General features: G+C 45.5%; 1 protein-coding gene across 1 annotated transcript in view; it reads right to left on the minus strand.

The window, feature by feature from the left end:
* ITGA4 (integrin subunit alpha 4) overlaps nucleotides 1-15,122 on the minus strand; it is a 466,594-nt gene that overhangs the window by 21,892 nt on the left and 429,580 nt on the right. The window contains exon 25 of the mRNA XM_085646210.1: nucleotides 7,499-7,618. Coding sequence (XP_085502336.1) covers nucleotides 7,499-7,618 — 120 coding nt within the window. The remainder of the gene's footprint in view (nucleotides 1-7,498; nucleotides 7,619-15,122) is intronic.

Raw genomic sequence — 15,122 nt, forward strand, 5'->3', positions numbered from 1 at the left:
GGTTTGTCGAAAAGTTAGGGACTGATCCAGTTTGCCACGTGCTAAGCTGCTGATCGCTGCCTCAGAGTCAGACTTTGAGCCACGTCATACAAGTCCCATACACACATGTACATCCAGTGAATGTTGCTACTAAAAGCGCAAAGCACAAGTTATCACAGTTAAGGCCAAAGTCTATAAGAGTATGCCTTTGAAAGTGTGAGCACCTAAATTATATCTATCATTTGCTAAAGAGAGCAGTGGCAATACTGAGCAATGATGTAACAATATGTGTTGTTCCTTTATGTTTCCACAGTTATGGGCGATAGAAACAGGTCATCACTTAGTGCTGAGGAAGAACTAACAGAAAATGACCCGTAGCACCTATAAAACGAATCATGCTATGTTATCCTATAAACCCATCTACAGAGTCTCTACAAGGTCTGTGAAGCCGATGTGCTGCGGTCTTTGTATTAGCCAATGCTATGTTTAATACGACAGTCAGCGCGGAGATAAAGAGGATGCTGGGCGAGACGGTCTCGCTCAAACAGTTGCTTTGAAGTCCCCTCTGCACCGAGATCACACACACACACACACAGCTAAAAAAGGGGTGCAGTAGAGGTAGTAACAGCTCCATGTTAGGAAGCCATCATATATCCAGTTCGGGGCCTCTCTTTCACAAAACATGGATCTCGGGAGTATTCTTCTAATTGTTTCAGATGAGGTAAAGACCAAGTCTAATTCGTGAAATTAGAAGGCAGCAGTAAACATAGGGTGCCCTCCTGACATGGCGCGAAAGAGCAGCTCTTGGTTTGAACAGCCAAGTAGCAGATACCAGTGTAAGGGGCTTAGATCGCTTTGACGTCATCTCCCAAGAACCTGAAACTCGGTTTCTCGGGCTGAGGTCATGGCCTTGGCATACACCTGTGCACATACGGTGCCACATCTGCAGAACGTCGCAGGTAAGACTCCAGCGTGCACTGATGGAAGCGCGACCCCGTCGTTACCTCATTTACAACACTGACCCTGGGCTCAGCTTTCTGGCCTCGTTACCTTCAGAAGCTTTCCACCGAGGGCCTGGGGTCATATACTAGACTATGTGTCCACTCGGACAATTTGTTGTATGTATCTGTGCATGAAAGTGAAAGGACGGGCGTGTGTGAGAGTGGGTATGTGTAAGAGAGGGGGTGCATGTATGAGTGGGATCTGTGAGACTGAGAGCGAGAGGGGCCAGACTGTGTATGAGACTACCTGTTTATGAGAGAGGGGGCTTGCGTCTGGGAGAGGCTGTGTTTGTGAGAGAAAGGTGCGTGAGAGAAAGGTGCGTGTGAGCGTATGAGCACGAGAAATTGGTTTTGGGTCTGGGTGAGAAACTGTGCCCAGGTGATGGAGGGGTATGCGTGTATAAGAGAGTATATGCGAGGGAGAGTGTGTTCATAGTTGTGTATATGCGGTGCGTTTGAGCAGTGCTTGTGAGATACTGCACTGTCAGCTCATTTAATTAATGCACAGTGTGATCCTGTGCAAAGCTTCTTGCACATCTCGTTTACCGCGTGTCCAGGCTCCTTTTGGGCGTTGAGATGAGGCAGTCGTAGTGTGAGCGCTTTAATCACACTAGATTGATAGACGCAAAGAAAAGTAAGTGGCAATTGTTCGAGCCTTGTGTTTTGACTTAGGGTATGTATGCCCCTGGTTGCTGCGCAATCGCACGTTTGCTGGTGACAAGTTTTTGAGTTTAGAATGTGCCCTCGGCTGTTAAACATTCCTTTTTTTCGAAGTCAGCCCAAGCGCCCTTTCTTCCATTAAGAGTTTGGCTTTATGACCTGAGCTTAGAAGCAGACCCAGCCACCCTCTCCCTTCAAAGGGATGCGCCCAAGTGTCCTCTGCTCGGTTTATGGCGCTTTGTAACATCTCCAGACAGCCCCTTTCATGTTCCCCGCTCGGGTTTCCTTCAGATCTCGTAGGTGCCGCGGACGAAGTCTCGAGGAGTGCACATGGGCGGAGCAGCCTGTCTGTTAAGTGGACCTTTGAACTTGTTCCAATTAAAGAAAAAAACACAAGCGCGAGTGAGACGCCCTGGGAATGTTTCTGAACGCACGCGCGAAGCAGCAGCTGTTTGCTCTTTTTGGAAGCACATACTCGTACTTATGGCGCGCCCCTGCACGCTCCCGCAAGGTGTATGCCGCCACAAGCACGAGTATGTGCTTCGAAAAAGAGCAGAACGACGGCTAAAGGTCCTCCTATGCAGCTCATGCGCGCTGTGTAGGCGAGACCTGCAAATAGAACCAAGAAGGTTAGAATGGAAGCACCTTTAACTAAGTTGAACAATATAGTTTCACGGGCAGAGTAATTAGGATGTCTCAAAGCCATGAGTGTGTGCAAAAAACACAACGAAAAGCTAGAATTATTTATGAGTCTTGTTTCCTAATTTTATACATGTACATTTTCAAAACTGGGATATCACTTGCAAGCAAAGACTTAAAGAACTTTGTTAGCCAATTTAATAATACAACAAAAAGCCTAGTGCACCAGTCACAAAGGTATGTTCACATTTAAGTCCGACTAAAAAATGCAAATATGTTAATTTATAGGTGCAAAATCATGTTTGTTAAGCACAAAACAAAATGTAGCAATCCTAATTAAAATGACCTCAATATGTAGTAGTTTTAAATGTCAGTAAATGTTCTCACAGGACTGATTATGGGCATTTCGAAAAGTGGTGGCACACCAGCAAAAGGTAGAAAAAACCTCACAAACATTCAAGTTTCCGGGAATTCACAAAGTCTTAGCAGGTCATTTACTTTCCTGGAAATGGCCACAGATTTCCATCAGTCAAAGACAGAATTAAATCCATATTTGATAGAGACTTCTAGCTGTAGACTCCTTACCATAGAATTCTCCCCAGACATCAGACGGATATTTTTTGTAAGCATTACCCCGCGCGCCAGTAGGTGGCATAGTCTGCGCTGGAAATGAGGTGCGCAGTGCCTATATAAGTGCCACTCGAGCACGCTGACGTCAGCTCTTTCCACGCCAGTCAGTGTAGCTCCAGATAGTGCTACACCCAGTCAATTTTTTACTGACATTTTTCGGATTTTTGTCCAAGTCTTTTTGAGATTTTACTCCTGGTGTGGCAGGATGTCAACTAGGAAGGCTGGTTTCAAGCCCTGCGGCATCTGTCACTGGCAGATGTCGGTCACAGAATCGCTCCTGTTTTGCCTCTGGTGCCTTGAGTGCAATCATGATGCGAAGACCTGAGCTAACTGCCACGCTGTGCACCCCAATGGTCTTGAGGGGGGCACTCCATCAAGTTCCTTGCTGCCCGACATGTGACGCCGTAACTGTCTTGATCGTGGTCGAGAGGAAGGTCCCAGGATCAGTCGCAGAGCCTAAAATCCTCATTGCACTCCAAGTCGTCCTTGGGTTAGTCCCACAAGCGCAAGAAGAGTAAAATGTCAAAGAGGTCTTCACATGGGCGTTTAATGAAGCCCTCATGGACATCTTGCTGGGGACTTGGTCCAAACCCTGCACAGGGATTCCTGTGAACAGGACAATTGCACACTGCCTGCCCCAAAAGACCCGGACTTCCTCACGCAACCCACTACCCCAGAGAGCTTGGTAGTCCAGACCTCCACCTCCCGTGTAAATCTTGGCACATTCCCTACCACTCCACAGGATAGGGAATCCAAGAGGCTGAACACCTCAGGAAAGAAAATGTTTTCTTCCACCAGCCGGTCACTGCGGTCTGTGAACACTGAGTTCCTTTTGGGTTGTTACTCCCATGCCCTGTGGAATTCAGTTGCACAGGTGCTGCCCATGGTCCCCTAAGAGGCCCGAACCATACTCTCTTGAGCTATGTCTGATGGTAGAGAAGCAGCAAAGTTCATGAATCGATGTGGGCTGGAAACAACAGACCTGCTAGGCACAGCGGTTTCTTCATTGGTGGTCTTACAGCATCACGACTGGCTGAGAACGACTGGCTTTTCCAGGGATGTCCAAGTGCTGCTTATGGGCATGTCCTTTGATGGCTCCAGTCTCTTGATGAGACAAGGTGCGCTTACCGCTGGAATGCTTCAAGGATAGCAGAGATACGGTCAGGTCCTTGGGCCTTTTCATGACCTCTCGCTAACACCAGTCCACCTTTCGATCCTTTAGTGGCCAATATGGGACTTCCAGATGCATCTTTACCCAGCTACCATAGCTTCCCAGCTTCTGTGTGGCCAAGGATGTGGTACGCACAGACACCATGGGTCAGGCAGCAAGAATTTGGGCCAGTCTACTGCGTCCCCCGGCAGCTGCAGCATCCAAAACCCTTCAGTTTGCCCTCTTACCTTCATAGGCACCCAGTGGGAGGTAGGATATGCCATCACCAGCCCCACTGGAGGTCTATAACACCAGGCTGCTGGGTTCTTCAGATTGCCTGATGGGGCTATTCCCTTGCCTTCATGACTACCCCTCCACCCATGCCACCTACTTGCATCATGCTGATGGAGGACCATCTCTCTTTACTCCGTCAGGAAGTGACAGCTCTCTTGGCCATTGGAGCCATAAGAGGGTGTCGACCCCAGAAGTACAGCATGGTTGTTATCCCCGCTACTTTCTGGTACACAAGGAAGGAGGCCTTCGTCCTATACTAGGCCTGCGCCCTCTCAATTTCTTCCTCAAGATGGGTAAGTTCAAAATGCTCACGCTCACTCAAGTCTTGCCTACTCTGCACTTGGGAGATTGGATGGTAGCATTGGACTTGCAGGACGCATACTTTCACATTCCTGTCCTGCCTGCACACAGGCGCTACCTGACGTTGATGGTGGGCCGTGAGCATTTTCAGTTTGCTGTGCTTCCTTTTGGCCTAACCAGCACCGCTCGGGTGTTCACCAAGGTGATGATGGTGGTTGCAGGGAGATCAGGGATGCCAGTCTTTCCCTAGCTCGATGACTGGCTGTTGAAAATGGCGCACCTCAGGCTGTCTTCTCCTACCTCCAGACTATGGCGGACCTCCTGTACTCACTGGGGTTCAGTATCAGCATGCCAAAGTCACACCTGACTCCATCTCAGATGCTCCCTTTCTTGGGAGCTGTTCTGCTCACAGTGCACTTTCGGGCCTATCCCCCCAAATGGCAAGTCCAGGATATTCAGGCTATTATACCGATGTTTCAGCCTCTATCCTGGATTTTGGTGAGACTGACTCTGAGGCTGCTGGACCTCATAGCCTCCTGCAACCTGTTTGTGGCATGTGCCAGCCGGCATATGTGGGCTCTGCAGTGGACCCTGAAGTTCCAGTTGGCACAGCATCAGGGAAACCTCTCCAACATGGTCCAGATTTCAAAGGGAACTGCAGAAGATCTACAGTGGTGGCTAACGAACCACAATTGAGACAGCGGCAGACACCTCTCCCTTCCTCAGCCAGATCTAATAGTGGTGACAGATGTGTCACTCATTTGATGGGACGGCCATCTGGGAGAGTTGGAGATCAGAGGACTCTGGTCTCTGGTAGAATCCAGACTCCACATCAACGCCTTTCCACCATCCATCAAGAGAATGCTAGTGCAGGTGTTCACAGAGAACCCCACTGCCATGTGGTACTGCAACAAACTGGGCGAGGTGTGGTCTCTGTCAAGAGGCCCTGCGTATCTGGACCTGGCTGGATCATCAGGATATATTACTGGTGGTTCGTCTCGCTCGGAGACGATTTTCATCTGAAGTGGAGCTCATGCCTCCTGTATGCATTTCCACCCATACCACTCTTGCCCAGAGTTCTCAAGATGATCAGGAACCACCGGGCCTGAGTCATCCTTGTGGCTCCAGACTGGACCAGGAGAGTTTGGTATCCCGAGCTAGTGAACATGGCCATCAGTCCCCCGATCAGGCTGCCTCTTAGGTAGAATCGCCTGTCGCAGCAGCAGGGGAGGACTCTCCACCCGAACCTGTCAATGCTCTGCCTTCATGAGTGGAGATTGAGCAGCAACAGTTGACAGTTTTCGACCTTCTCCCCGATGTCTGCATGGTTATTTGGCATTGGTATTTGCAGAGAAACAGGTTGACCCTCTTTCTGCACCTCTCTCTCAGGTCCTTCTCTTTATCCTTGCCCAGCAGGACCCTGCTCTGGGCACCCTAAAGGGCTATTTTTCTGCCATCTCAGCATTTCTGCGGTTGACTGATCAGCCATACGTCTTCAAATCCCTTGTTGTAAACATGTTTTTGAAGGTTTGCAACTAGTCTCCACATTCATCCTGACTCTGCAGGACCTTAATCTGGTCTTGACTTTTCTGATGTGCACTCCCTTTGAACCATTGCACAATTGTCCTCTCAGGCTCCTTACCAGCAAGACGGCCTTCCTTTTGGCGATAGCATCTACCCTAAGGGTCAGTAAGCTTCAGGCTTTGTCCTTCATCCTCCTTACCTGAACAACTACCCAGGCAAGCTGTTTCTTCACAGTAGAGCTTCTGCCGAAAGTTGTCACTTCTCTCCTAAGGAAAAGGAGCGACTTCACCAACTGAACCCAAAAAGAGCATTATCGTTTTACCTTGACAACATGAAAGAGTTCTTTGTGGATGACCAACTCTTTGTGGGGTATATCGTAGTGAAGAAGGGGAAAGCTAGGCAGAAGGACCATCTCCCAACGAATCGTGCTCTGTATTAAGATCTGCTACGCATTTGCCAAGAAGCGAGCCCCGCTCTTGGCATGGAAAGTCGTGAAAAGATACTGATTTCAGCGCGCTGGGGGGCCTATATGGGCACCATGCATGTCGCTGACGGCGCCACGCAGAGTAGAACTATGCCAACCACTGGCTCACAGGGGGACTGCACTCGAAAACTTTCCGGATCCTGTTTGATGCCGGGGAATAATTCTAAGGTAAGGAATCTGTGGCTAGATAAAGTCTCTACCAGTTAAGGCATTACTGAAGGTAAGTAGCTTGCTCTTCAGAAGGGTAAGTGGTTTTTCCAGGCGAAAATATTTGACCCCTACAGAAACATGAGAAAATTGTAAAAGTTGCAAATGAAATTATGCAGCAAATTAACATATGTTCAATTGTACACCTGCTACATTTATACAAATGAAAATATTATACAAAGGAGTATGAGGAATTTAACAAGTATTCAAGAATAATTCCATAAATACTACCTAAGATAAATATGCTACTATTTGAGATTGAGGAGGGGCCCTGTATCCTTTGTGAATTCAAATACAGTCTGACATTTAATCTATATGTTGGTGTAAGACAACAATTACATTTCCAACTATGTTTAGTGCCCTAGTATTACAGATTGTGCCACAAGTACAAAATTAGAAAAGAGCTTCACTGGGGTAACATAGTAGTATTAGAATATATTTACATTTGTATTGAATTATGATAATTACAGATGGAATTAATTTACCTGAAGTGTGCAAAAGCCATTGAATAGCTTTGTGCTATAAACCAAAATCTAAGTTTCCGTATGCGTAGTAGAAGACATAAAATTAACTGCTACTACTCATTATTCAATTACCATTTCACAAGCTAAATTTCCAGTAATAACTTACCGTTTGCAAAAGTGAAGGTCTCATTTCCAGGGATATTTCAATACTGGTCTCCATTTCCATTTCAATATCTCCAAGTTTGCAAATGATTTGTAAACAATTATTATCTTCTCTCGTGCAGAACTTTGGATAAATATCAGATGGAGGAGAAAAAAAACCTCAAGTTTAAGTCACTTGAATTTCATAATCACTGAACATTGATTACACTGAAATAACTTGATATAGTTTAATTAATAATGCAAACAATAAATGTGCCAAAGATCTGTACGTTTGTTAAAGAGAGAGAGGTTGAAATTATGGTAGTAACTACTGTTGCTTCTCTGCAATGATATATGAAAACAAGAATTAATAAGGGTAAAAGAGCTGGGTTTTTTCAAATGAAAGAGTCCTTTCATTGTCGATTTTGTGTATGTGGATTGCTGTGTAGAAGAATGTGTGCACGAGGCAAAAGTTACATGAATGGATGAAAGGGTAAATCCTTTCTGCATATATGCATGCATGATGTATGTCAATATGTGCAAAGGTCCTGTGTGCTTTAACTATACAAATGTCAAACCAGTTGTCTTTATCAGTGCTTGTGAGCCTTAGTTTATGAGTGCAAGCATGTTCCGATCCAAGCAGACTCTACACTGCCCTCTGCCTTTCTGCGGCATTTGATACGGTCTCTCATGCTGTTTTGCTTGAGAGGCTGGAAATGATGGGTATTAAAGATCACACCCTGTCATGGTTCAAATCTTTCAGTAGTAACCGCACTGAGGCATTTTTTCTTTCACCTCTGCAACACAACCTCTGGATTGCGGTGTTCGCAGGGTTTGGTTCTCGGTCCTACCCTTTTTAATATTTATCTGTTACCATTGGCTAATACTGTTTAGTCATGGTGAGTTAGAGTAGTATCCTATGCGGATGACACAACTCTTGGACGTTCACAAAAATGTTCTTCCCTCTTGGAATTCTTTCAAATCTTACCTCATATCTGTAATGGACTGGATGAATTCCAGTTTTCTAAAGCTAACCTGAAAGAAAACTGATATTCTTTTTTTGGTGCTAAGTCTACCCCTCATTTCAATCTCTGGTGACCATCAGAGATGGGCCCCCCTCCCCTCTCTGGTGGTAAGGAATCTTGGGGGGAAATTTGATTCTAAGCTCACTTTTGAGCCTCAGATTAAAGCACTGTCTGCCTGGGGGTGAGTGGTTGAAACGTTTCAGCACTCCGTCCATCATCTTGTTGTGTTTATCAATTATGGGCACATTCATCTGGCTATCACATAGGCTTACCTTGACAGCTAGAACTTTGAAATGTTTGAGTCCCAACCCTTTCCCCCTTCCTATCAACTCATATAGAGACCAATTAGCAGAAAGCTAAAGATGAAGACTTATTGTGAATATACAATAAATAAAGTAGGCTTTTGGTCAGCTGCTACTCATAATTGGATGGCTTTCCTTTCTATCTTGCCTGTCTACTCCGGATTCAATGGCTTTTCTACCTATTCTTGTGTCCTGACGAGGAGCATTTTTATCTCACTTGTGTTTGGCATGTATCCTTTGCCTTCTGACATCAGACTTGCATTGCAGTGCATATGGGGGGCTGTTTTCTCTTCCTCTTTAATAAACCCTCCTCCTCTTCTTGTTTCTATTAACCCTGACAACCTCTACTCCTCCCCAGCCTACTTGTGCTTTTTTGCATCACCCATCAAACTATCTGTAGGCAACTATCTTAACATGTTTTTTATCATTCCAAGACTGCTACCTGCATATGTGCATTCATGTACTCCCTTGCATGGCATTCATCTTTAAATACATTTTGTTATATTTTAAGACCTCCCCCTCCACAGATAGTCTCTGAGGATGCAGGTGTATCTGCAACAGCCCTTTTTGTAAAATATATCAAAATAGATTGAAAGAAGGCCACATCGGATGCACATTCACAAAGGTAATCTTTGAATGGCTTTTCTTTAAGTTTTAGAAACTCTGTTAAATATAGCTGCTTTGGATAAACGTGTACCAGTAGTGGCCAACACTGTGCAAAATCTTAGAGACATATTTTCCCAATTCTTAGAAACTGTACATGGTTATGCATAGGTCTTGTATACATGCTCCCAGGCAAAAGTTAGTTTTGTTCCTCCCGAAGACAAACTTAGCTGAATTAGTGGCTTAAAGCATCATGCATAAATATGGACTTCTTCCAAAACTTGGGTAGTAAAGTTGATCAGGAATTTGGCAAGGTGAGGGGGGAGCGTATATTCTAGATGGGAAGCTTGCAACTGCAGCCAAACTGTGGGCTAACCAATCACAAAGAGTCACAGGATGAATTTATGTAACTAAGTTTATTCTATTACCAAGACTTTTACGTGTTCCATATGATGCAAATAGGATTCCCAGATGTAATGTTTAAGAGTCTTGGTGCTCTACCTACACAACTTACAATGATCTGTTTGTACTACGTGAAAGATACAATATGTCAGTAGATGAATGTCAGACTCCAAATTCTTAACATACTCTCAGGGAGGCACTATTGCTACACTTGCATCCTGATGTGTCGAAAGACTGTTCAGAACTACCACACTATGGATGAAGCTAAGGGCCAGATGCATCAAGCATTTTTTGCCTTTGCAATCGCCGTTTGTGAATGCAAACAAATGCTCTTCTGATGCAACAAACCCTATTTTGTGAATCGGTAACCTGTTACCGAATCGCAAAATGGGTTTATGATTCGCTATTAGGAAGGGGCGTGTTTAGGGTGTCCCTTCCTAATACCGAATCGCATCGGTATGCATGAATGTTTTGCGACCGAAATCCAGTCGCAAAACATTAGCATTTTACCACCTACGTCAAGTAGGTGGTAACCAATTTGCAAATGGCAAGGGGTCCCCAATGGACCTGTTCCCCTTTGTGAATGTTTGGAAATGCATTTTCGAAGAGCAGGCAGTGGTCCATGGACCACTGCCTGCTCTTAGAAAATGAAAGGAAAAGTTTTCTCTTTTGTAAAGCATTCCGTTTTCCTTTAAGGAAAACAGGCTGCTCTACAAAAAAAATGGCTTTGTTTAAAAGCAATCACGGACATGGTGGTCTGTTGACGCCAGCAGGCTAACATCCCCGTGATTTTTGCGATTCCTAGGGGGTCGCATAATGCGACCTACCTCATTAATATTCATGAGGTAGATCATTTGCGATCCCCTTTGAATCGCAGAGAGTGTTGAACACACTTTCTTGCATTCCGTTTTGAGATTTTCTAGTTGCGAATCGCAAGGGTTTGCAATTAGGAAATCGCAAAATGGTTTGTTGATGCATTTGGCCCTTAGTGTGTCCTAACTACAACTGTTGAAATTGTTAGGGTGTCAAGGACTAGACACAGTCTCTCAAGTTTCCGTCTTGATCGCCTGAGTGGGTGACTCCTCCCAGTAGCTACATTATCACCTAGCAATTAGTGCCCACCTCCTGGGCTGATTTTGGCCCCAGGGACTCAATCCTATGGGGCCTGCCCCCTTTTTAAAAATGCAAAAAAAAGGGGTGGGGGGGCCGTGCAGCCCCCCTCCCAGGCCGCTATTGGCCTTGGGGACCTCATCCCCTGGGGCCTGGCCTCTCTCCTGGGTGGCCTGGTCCCACCAAGGGCACTCAGTCATTTTTGTTGGGGACTACGGCGGAAGCCTTAAGGCCGCTGCGGTCCCTACTGGCTACCCGCTTCCTGCAGGAGCCAGCTTTGTTTTTGGACAGACAGAGCTGCTAACATGCATAGTGGCTATATGCCTCTGTAAATAGATATGTGAGCTGCAGTATGGGTAGAAGACTGCATGCATAAATAGGCATAGGAGTCTGCAAGTACATGCGTAACTCAGTTAAACTCCAAACGGACATGTCTAACCGTTTGAAGAGAAAGCACCCTGCCCTCTGGTCTACCTACAGCCTAGCTGAGGGGGTATGTTATGTGTAGTAAAAGAAAGGTTTAAGGCTTGGCAAAGATGTTCTTAATGCCAAGTCGAGCTACTTGAATACATATATGAGTGAGTGTATCAGTCCCACTATGAGTGTGCCACTAGATGCTATAGTAAGTATGCTTGTATAGCACTTGCTTTTTAGTAACTCTATGGGTCTCTAAGTCTGTAAGAAATAGGCTTTATGAATTGCTTACTGCCTGTGTTAGTGAGCATAGGTGTATGTAACTGTGTGCGCAACTGACTCTGAAACTGTTGCATATATAATAGCTGTGTAGGTATGTGAGTGAATGTTTAAGTGCTTCTTTCGCTGTCTGCCTGGGTGTGTGAGTGGTCTATGTTTTTGTTAACGGGTATGGGAGTTGCAATGAGGGTAGAAGACTGGGCATATGGGTATAAGTACACATGTAACTCAGTGAAACAAAAATCCACATTTAAGTACAAAGCACCCAGGGGGCCTCCTCCTCTTACTCGCCAGTTTAAGCATGTGCAAATGTAAACTCGATTAACTGAAGTGTGTTACTGAGTGGGTCCCTCTCCCTGCGAACAACTGGTTCCGGGGATTCCAAACTCGGGGTATTGAGGAATCTTAAGACACTGGGATCTGAAAGGTCCTGATGAATGCTGTTGTGACCTGAAATTGTGGGCACGTGTCAAGCAGCAGAAACATGTCGACAATCTGGCAGTAAGGAGGGGTGAAGGAACTCCTAATACTTTCCTGTCACCACCATCCTTCACGTTTTTAATCCTAGTCAGTGGGTCTAGAAATAAATTGTTTAAAAAAAGATACTACTGAACTAGTTTTAACCTTCACTGCACTTTTTCTTTCGGTGAACCCAGAATCCATTACTTATATTATTTTATGTTTGTATTGTCTTCCCCTCCCTTTTGCTCCACCCCAGGCGTTGGTCTGTGCAGGGGTGTATTGAAGCAAGCCCGATGATGAAGCATGTAACAATTTTGTGAGTGAGGGCAGTATTTTTTCACTGAGCAATTGCCACCTCTCTCTGAGAGAACCCTACACACTACTCCTCTCTGTGTGTGTCACATTCCATTTTAAACCCAGTCATATGTAAATAAGTCTTTGCCCAGCTCCCCATGGGAACAGTTGAGCCCGAACTGCCAGGCTTGGTCCTCCCTGGACCGGAAACAAGCATTGTGGGACTGGTTTCGGGGTTTCGCCCCTCATCAGCCAGGCTAGCTTGACTCCAGTGGCATTGAGAGCACGGGACCCACGTCTGGGCATACAGGTCTCACTCAGGGTGACACATACAAAAAGAACAATTTAAACAATCTCAAACATTCACACCAGTACAGAGATCTGGGCCTAAAGCCATTGTTTTTTTGCTCGCCATGCAATTCCAGTTTAAACCCAACCATATGCAAATCAGTCTTGACCCTGCTCCCCATGGGAACAGTTGAGCAAAAGAACAAGGGATTAAACCCCGATTTCGTGAATGGGGGTGAGTGGTTGAAAAGTTTCAGCACATCGTCCATTATCTACATGCCTCGGTCTCTCTTTCACAGGCTCAGTGAATAGCAATGCTTTTCTACATATGAGTATAACTTGTGGTATAGGTGAACCACTATATTTACCTATGCCTAGGATCTCACAGTACACATGTAACTGAGTTTGACTTAAAAGTGTATGTCTTATCATCTAGGCACACACAAGCCTGCCCTATGGCTTACCAACACCCTACCTTAATTCTATCTAGTACATAGCTGCCAAGTTTCACATGTTCATGTGTGATGTTCTGCTCCAGTCCAGGTTTTTTCCTTTGAATTCTGGGTCTTGCAGTCATTTTTAGGTCGAGCCAACAGCGTGCATGCACTGTCTGCAAGACCTTTTGTAATCCCTTAACACAACGTTATTCTCACCTGCTGCTTGCGATAGGTTCCTTCCAGTGCCGCTCTTAAACAGGGCATTCCCACTGGTTCGGCCACCCGATAGCTCACTTCCACTCAAGGCATAGGAGCACTGGCAAATTACAGTCTCCTTCCGGTTTAATTCTTTATATTTTTTTGGGGAGAACTATTTTCTTGTTCACTGCAGCCCTTATCAGATCTTTTATATCTCAGGGCGGCTGCTTCCACACACTACTCCTAACCAGAAGCCCACGTGATTGTAAAGGTCTAATTACCCATCCCCCCACCCACCCCGATGCTCCTGCTTGTCAGACTTGACTCCCACTTGTTGTAATTCACATGTGCCTTTCAGAATCAAAACCCATTTGCAGAGGGGAGCGAAGGCAGGAAAGGCACCTACTTTCTCTGAAGCACTTTTCGGTGCTGGTCTCTGTCTGTCACTAAACGCTGCTCTTGGGTGCGGTTTGTTGTTACACTGTGTTTTTTTCTCTCTATTATGATTAGGGCTCTGGGTTTTATGCATTTACATGTTGCTGTATATTGAGCCACAATCGTGGTTTCCTCATCGTGCAGGCATTTATATCAATTTTATTTTATGGAGGGTAAAAAATTATTTGCATTTGGTCTATTTTCAAATGTGTTTCACGGAAACGTTTGCACAGCACACGCTTTTTTGTTGTTCTACTTGCAAAGTTTCACTCCTAGGAAGAGGGGCGGGGCACTCCAGGTCAACATCATGCCCACATCCAGCAACAGCGAACAAGGAGCACTAGGTAGTCCATCTTCTTTGTCTAACTATCAGTCCTCCCAGAAACACGAACTAGAGCTATGCCCTCACCTATGCCTTGGGAGACCCGCCAGGGTCACCCTGCCTCCACCGTCTGTCACACTTGGAACATGCACTTATATTCTCTTCCCTCCTTCAACCATTAACTGCTGCCGGGCCTCCCTCCTATCACTCCTACCCTGCTTTCAACAATTTGTACTCCTCCAACCTTCTACCACTAACAGCAGCTGGATCGCCCTGATTTTCATCTCTAACTGCAGCTTAGAATTCATATTTTATCACTGTAGGTGGTTCTCTCGACTTTTATCACTAACCGCAGCCGGGTTCTATGCGATTTCACCCCTAACTGCATCCAGATTGCTCTGCTTTTATCACTAACCACAGCTGGAGCTCCATGCCTTTACCAATATTCACTCGTCCTGCCTTCTCCCACTAACTGTATCAGAGTCTCTTTTATTTCACCACTAAACTGCATTTTAGCTATTACCACTATCAGCAGCCATGTCTCTGTCCTTTTCCCCCTACCTACAGCCTGGTCTATCTGCTTTTAGCCCTACTTCCTGCAGGGTTACCTTATTTTTTCCACTAACTGTAGCTGGGTCTCTCTGCTTTCACCTCTAACTACAGCCAAGACCCTAGGCTTTCACCACTAACTATAGCTAAGCATTTCTAGTCCTATCAGTCATTGCAGCTCACTTTCCTTCCTTTACTCATTAACTAAAGCTGGGTCACATTTCTTTTAGCACTAGCTGCATCTGGCTCTCCCTGTTGTCATCACTAAACCTGTAGCTGATTATTTCTGCTAGCACCACTAACTTCCGCCGGTTTCCCTACGTTTATCCCTGTCTGCATCTCACTCGCCCTGCGGCCTGCTCTCTGCTCTCACTGCTAACCAGCACTCATACTTCCTATCCTTACCACAAACCTTAATTGTCACCCACCTTTCACCACCGACTACAGTAGTGTTTCCTTGCTGTTGCCAAGAACTTAACTCGCACACAACAATTAATTTTATATTGTCTGGTTTGTAATAATCCCATTT

The sequence above is a fragment of the Triturus cristatus genome, chromosome 3_1 (genome assembly GCF_964204655.1).
Source record: "Triturus cristatus chromosome 3_1, aTriCri1.1, whole genome shotgun sequence".
Lineage (NCBI taxonomy): Eukaryota > Metazoa > Chordata > Amphibia > Caudata > Salamandridae > Triturus > Triturus cristatus.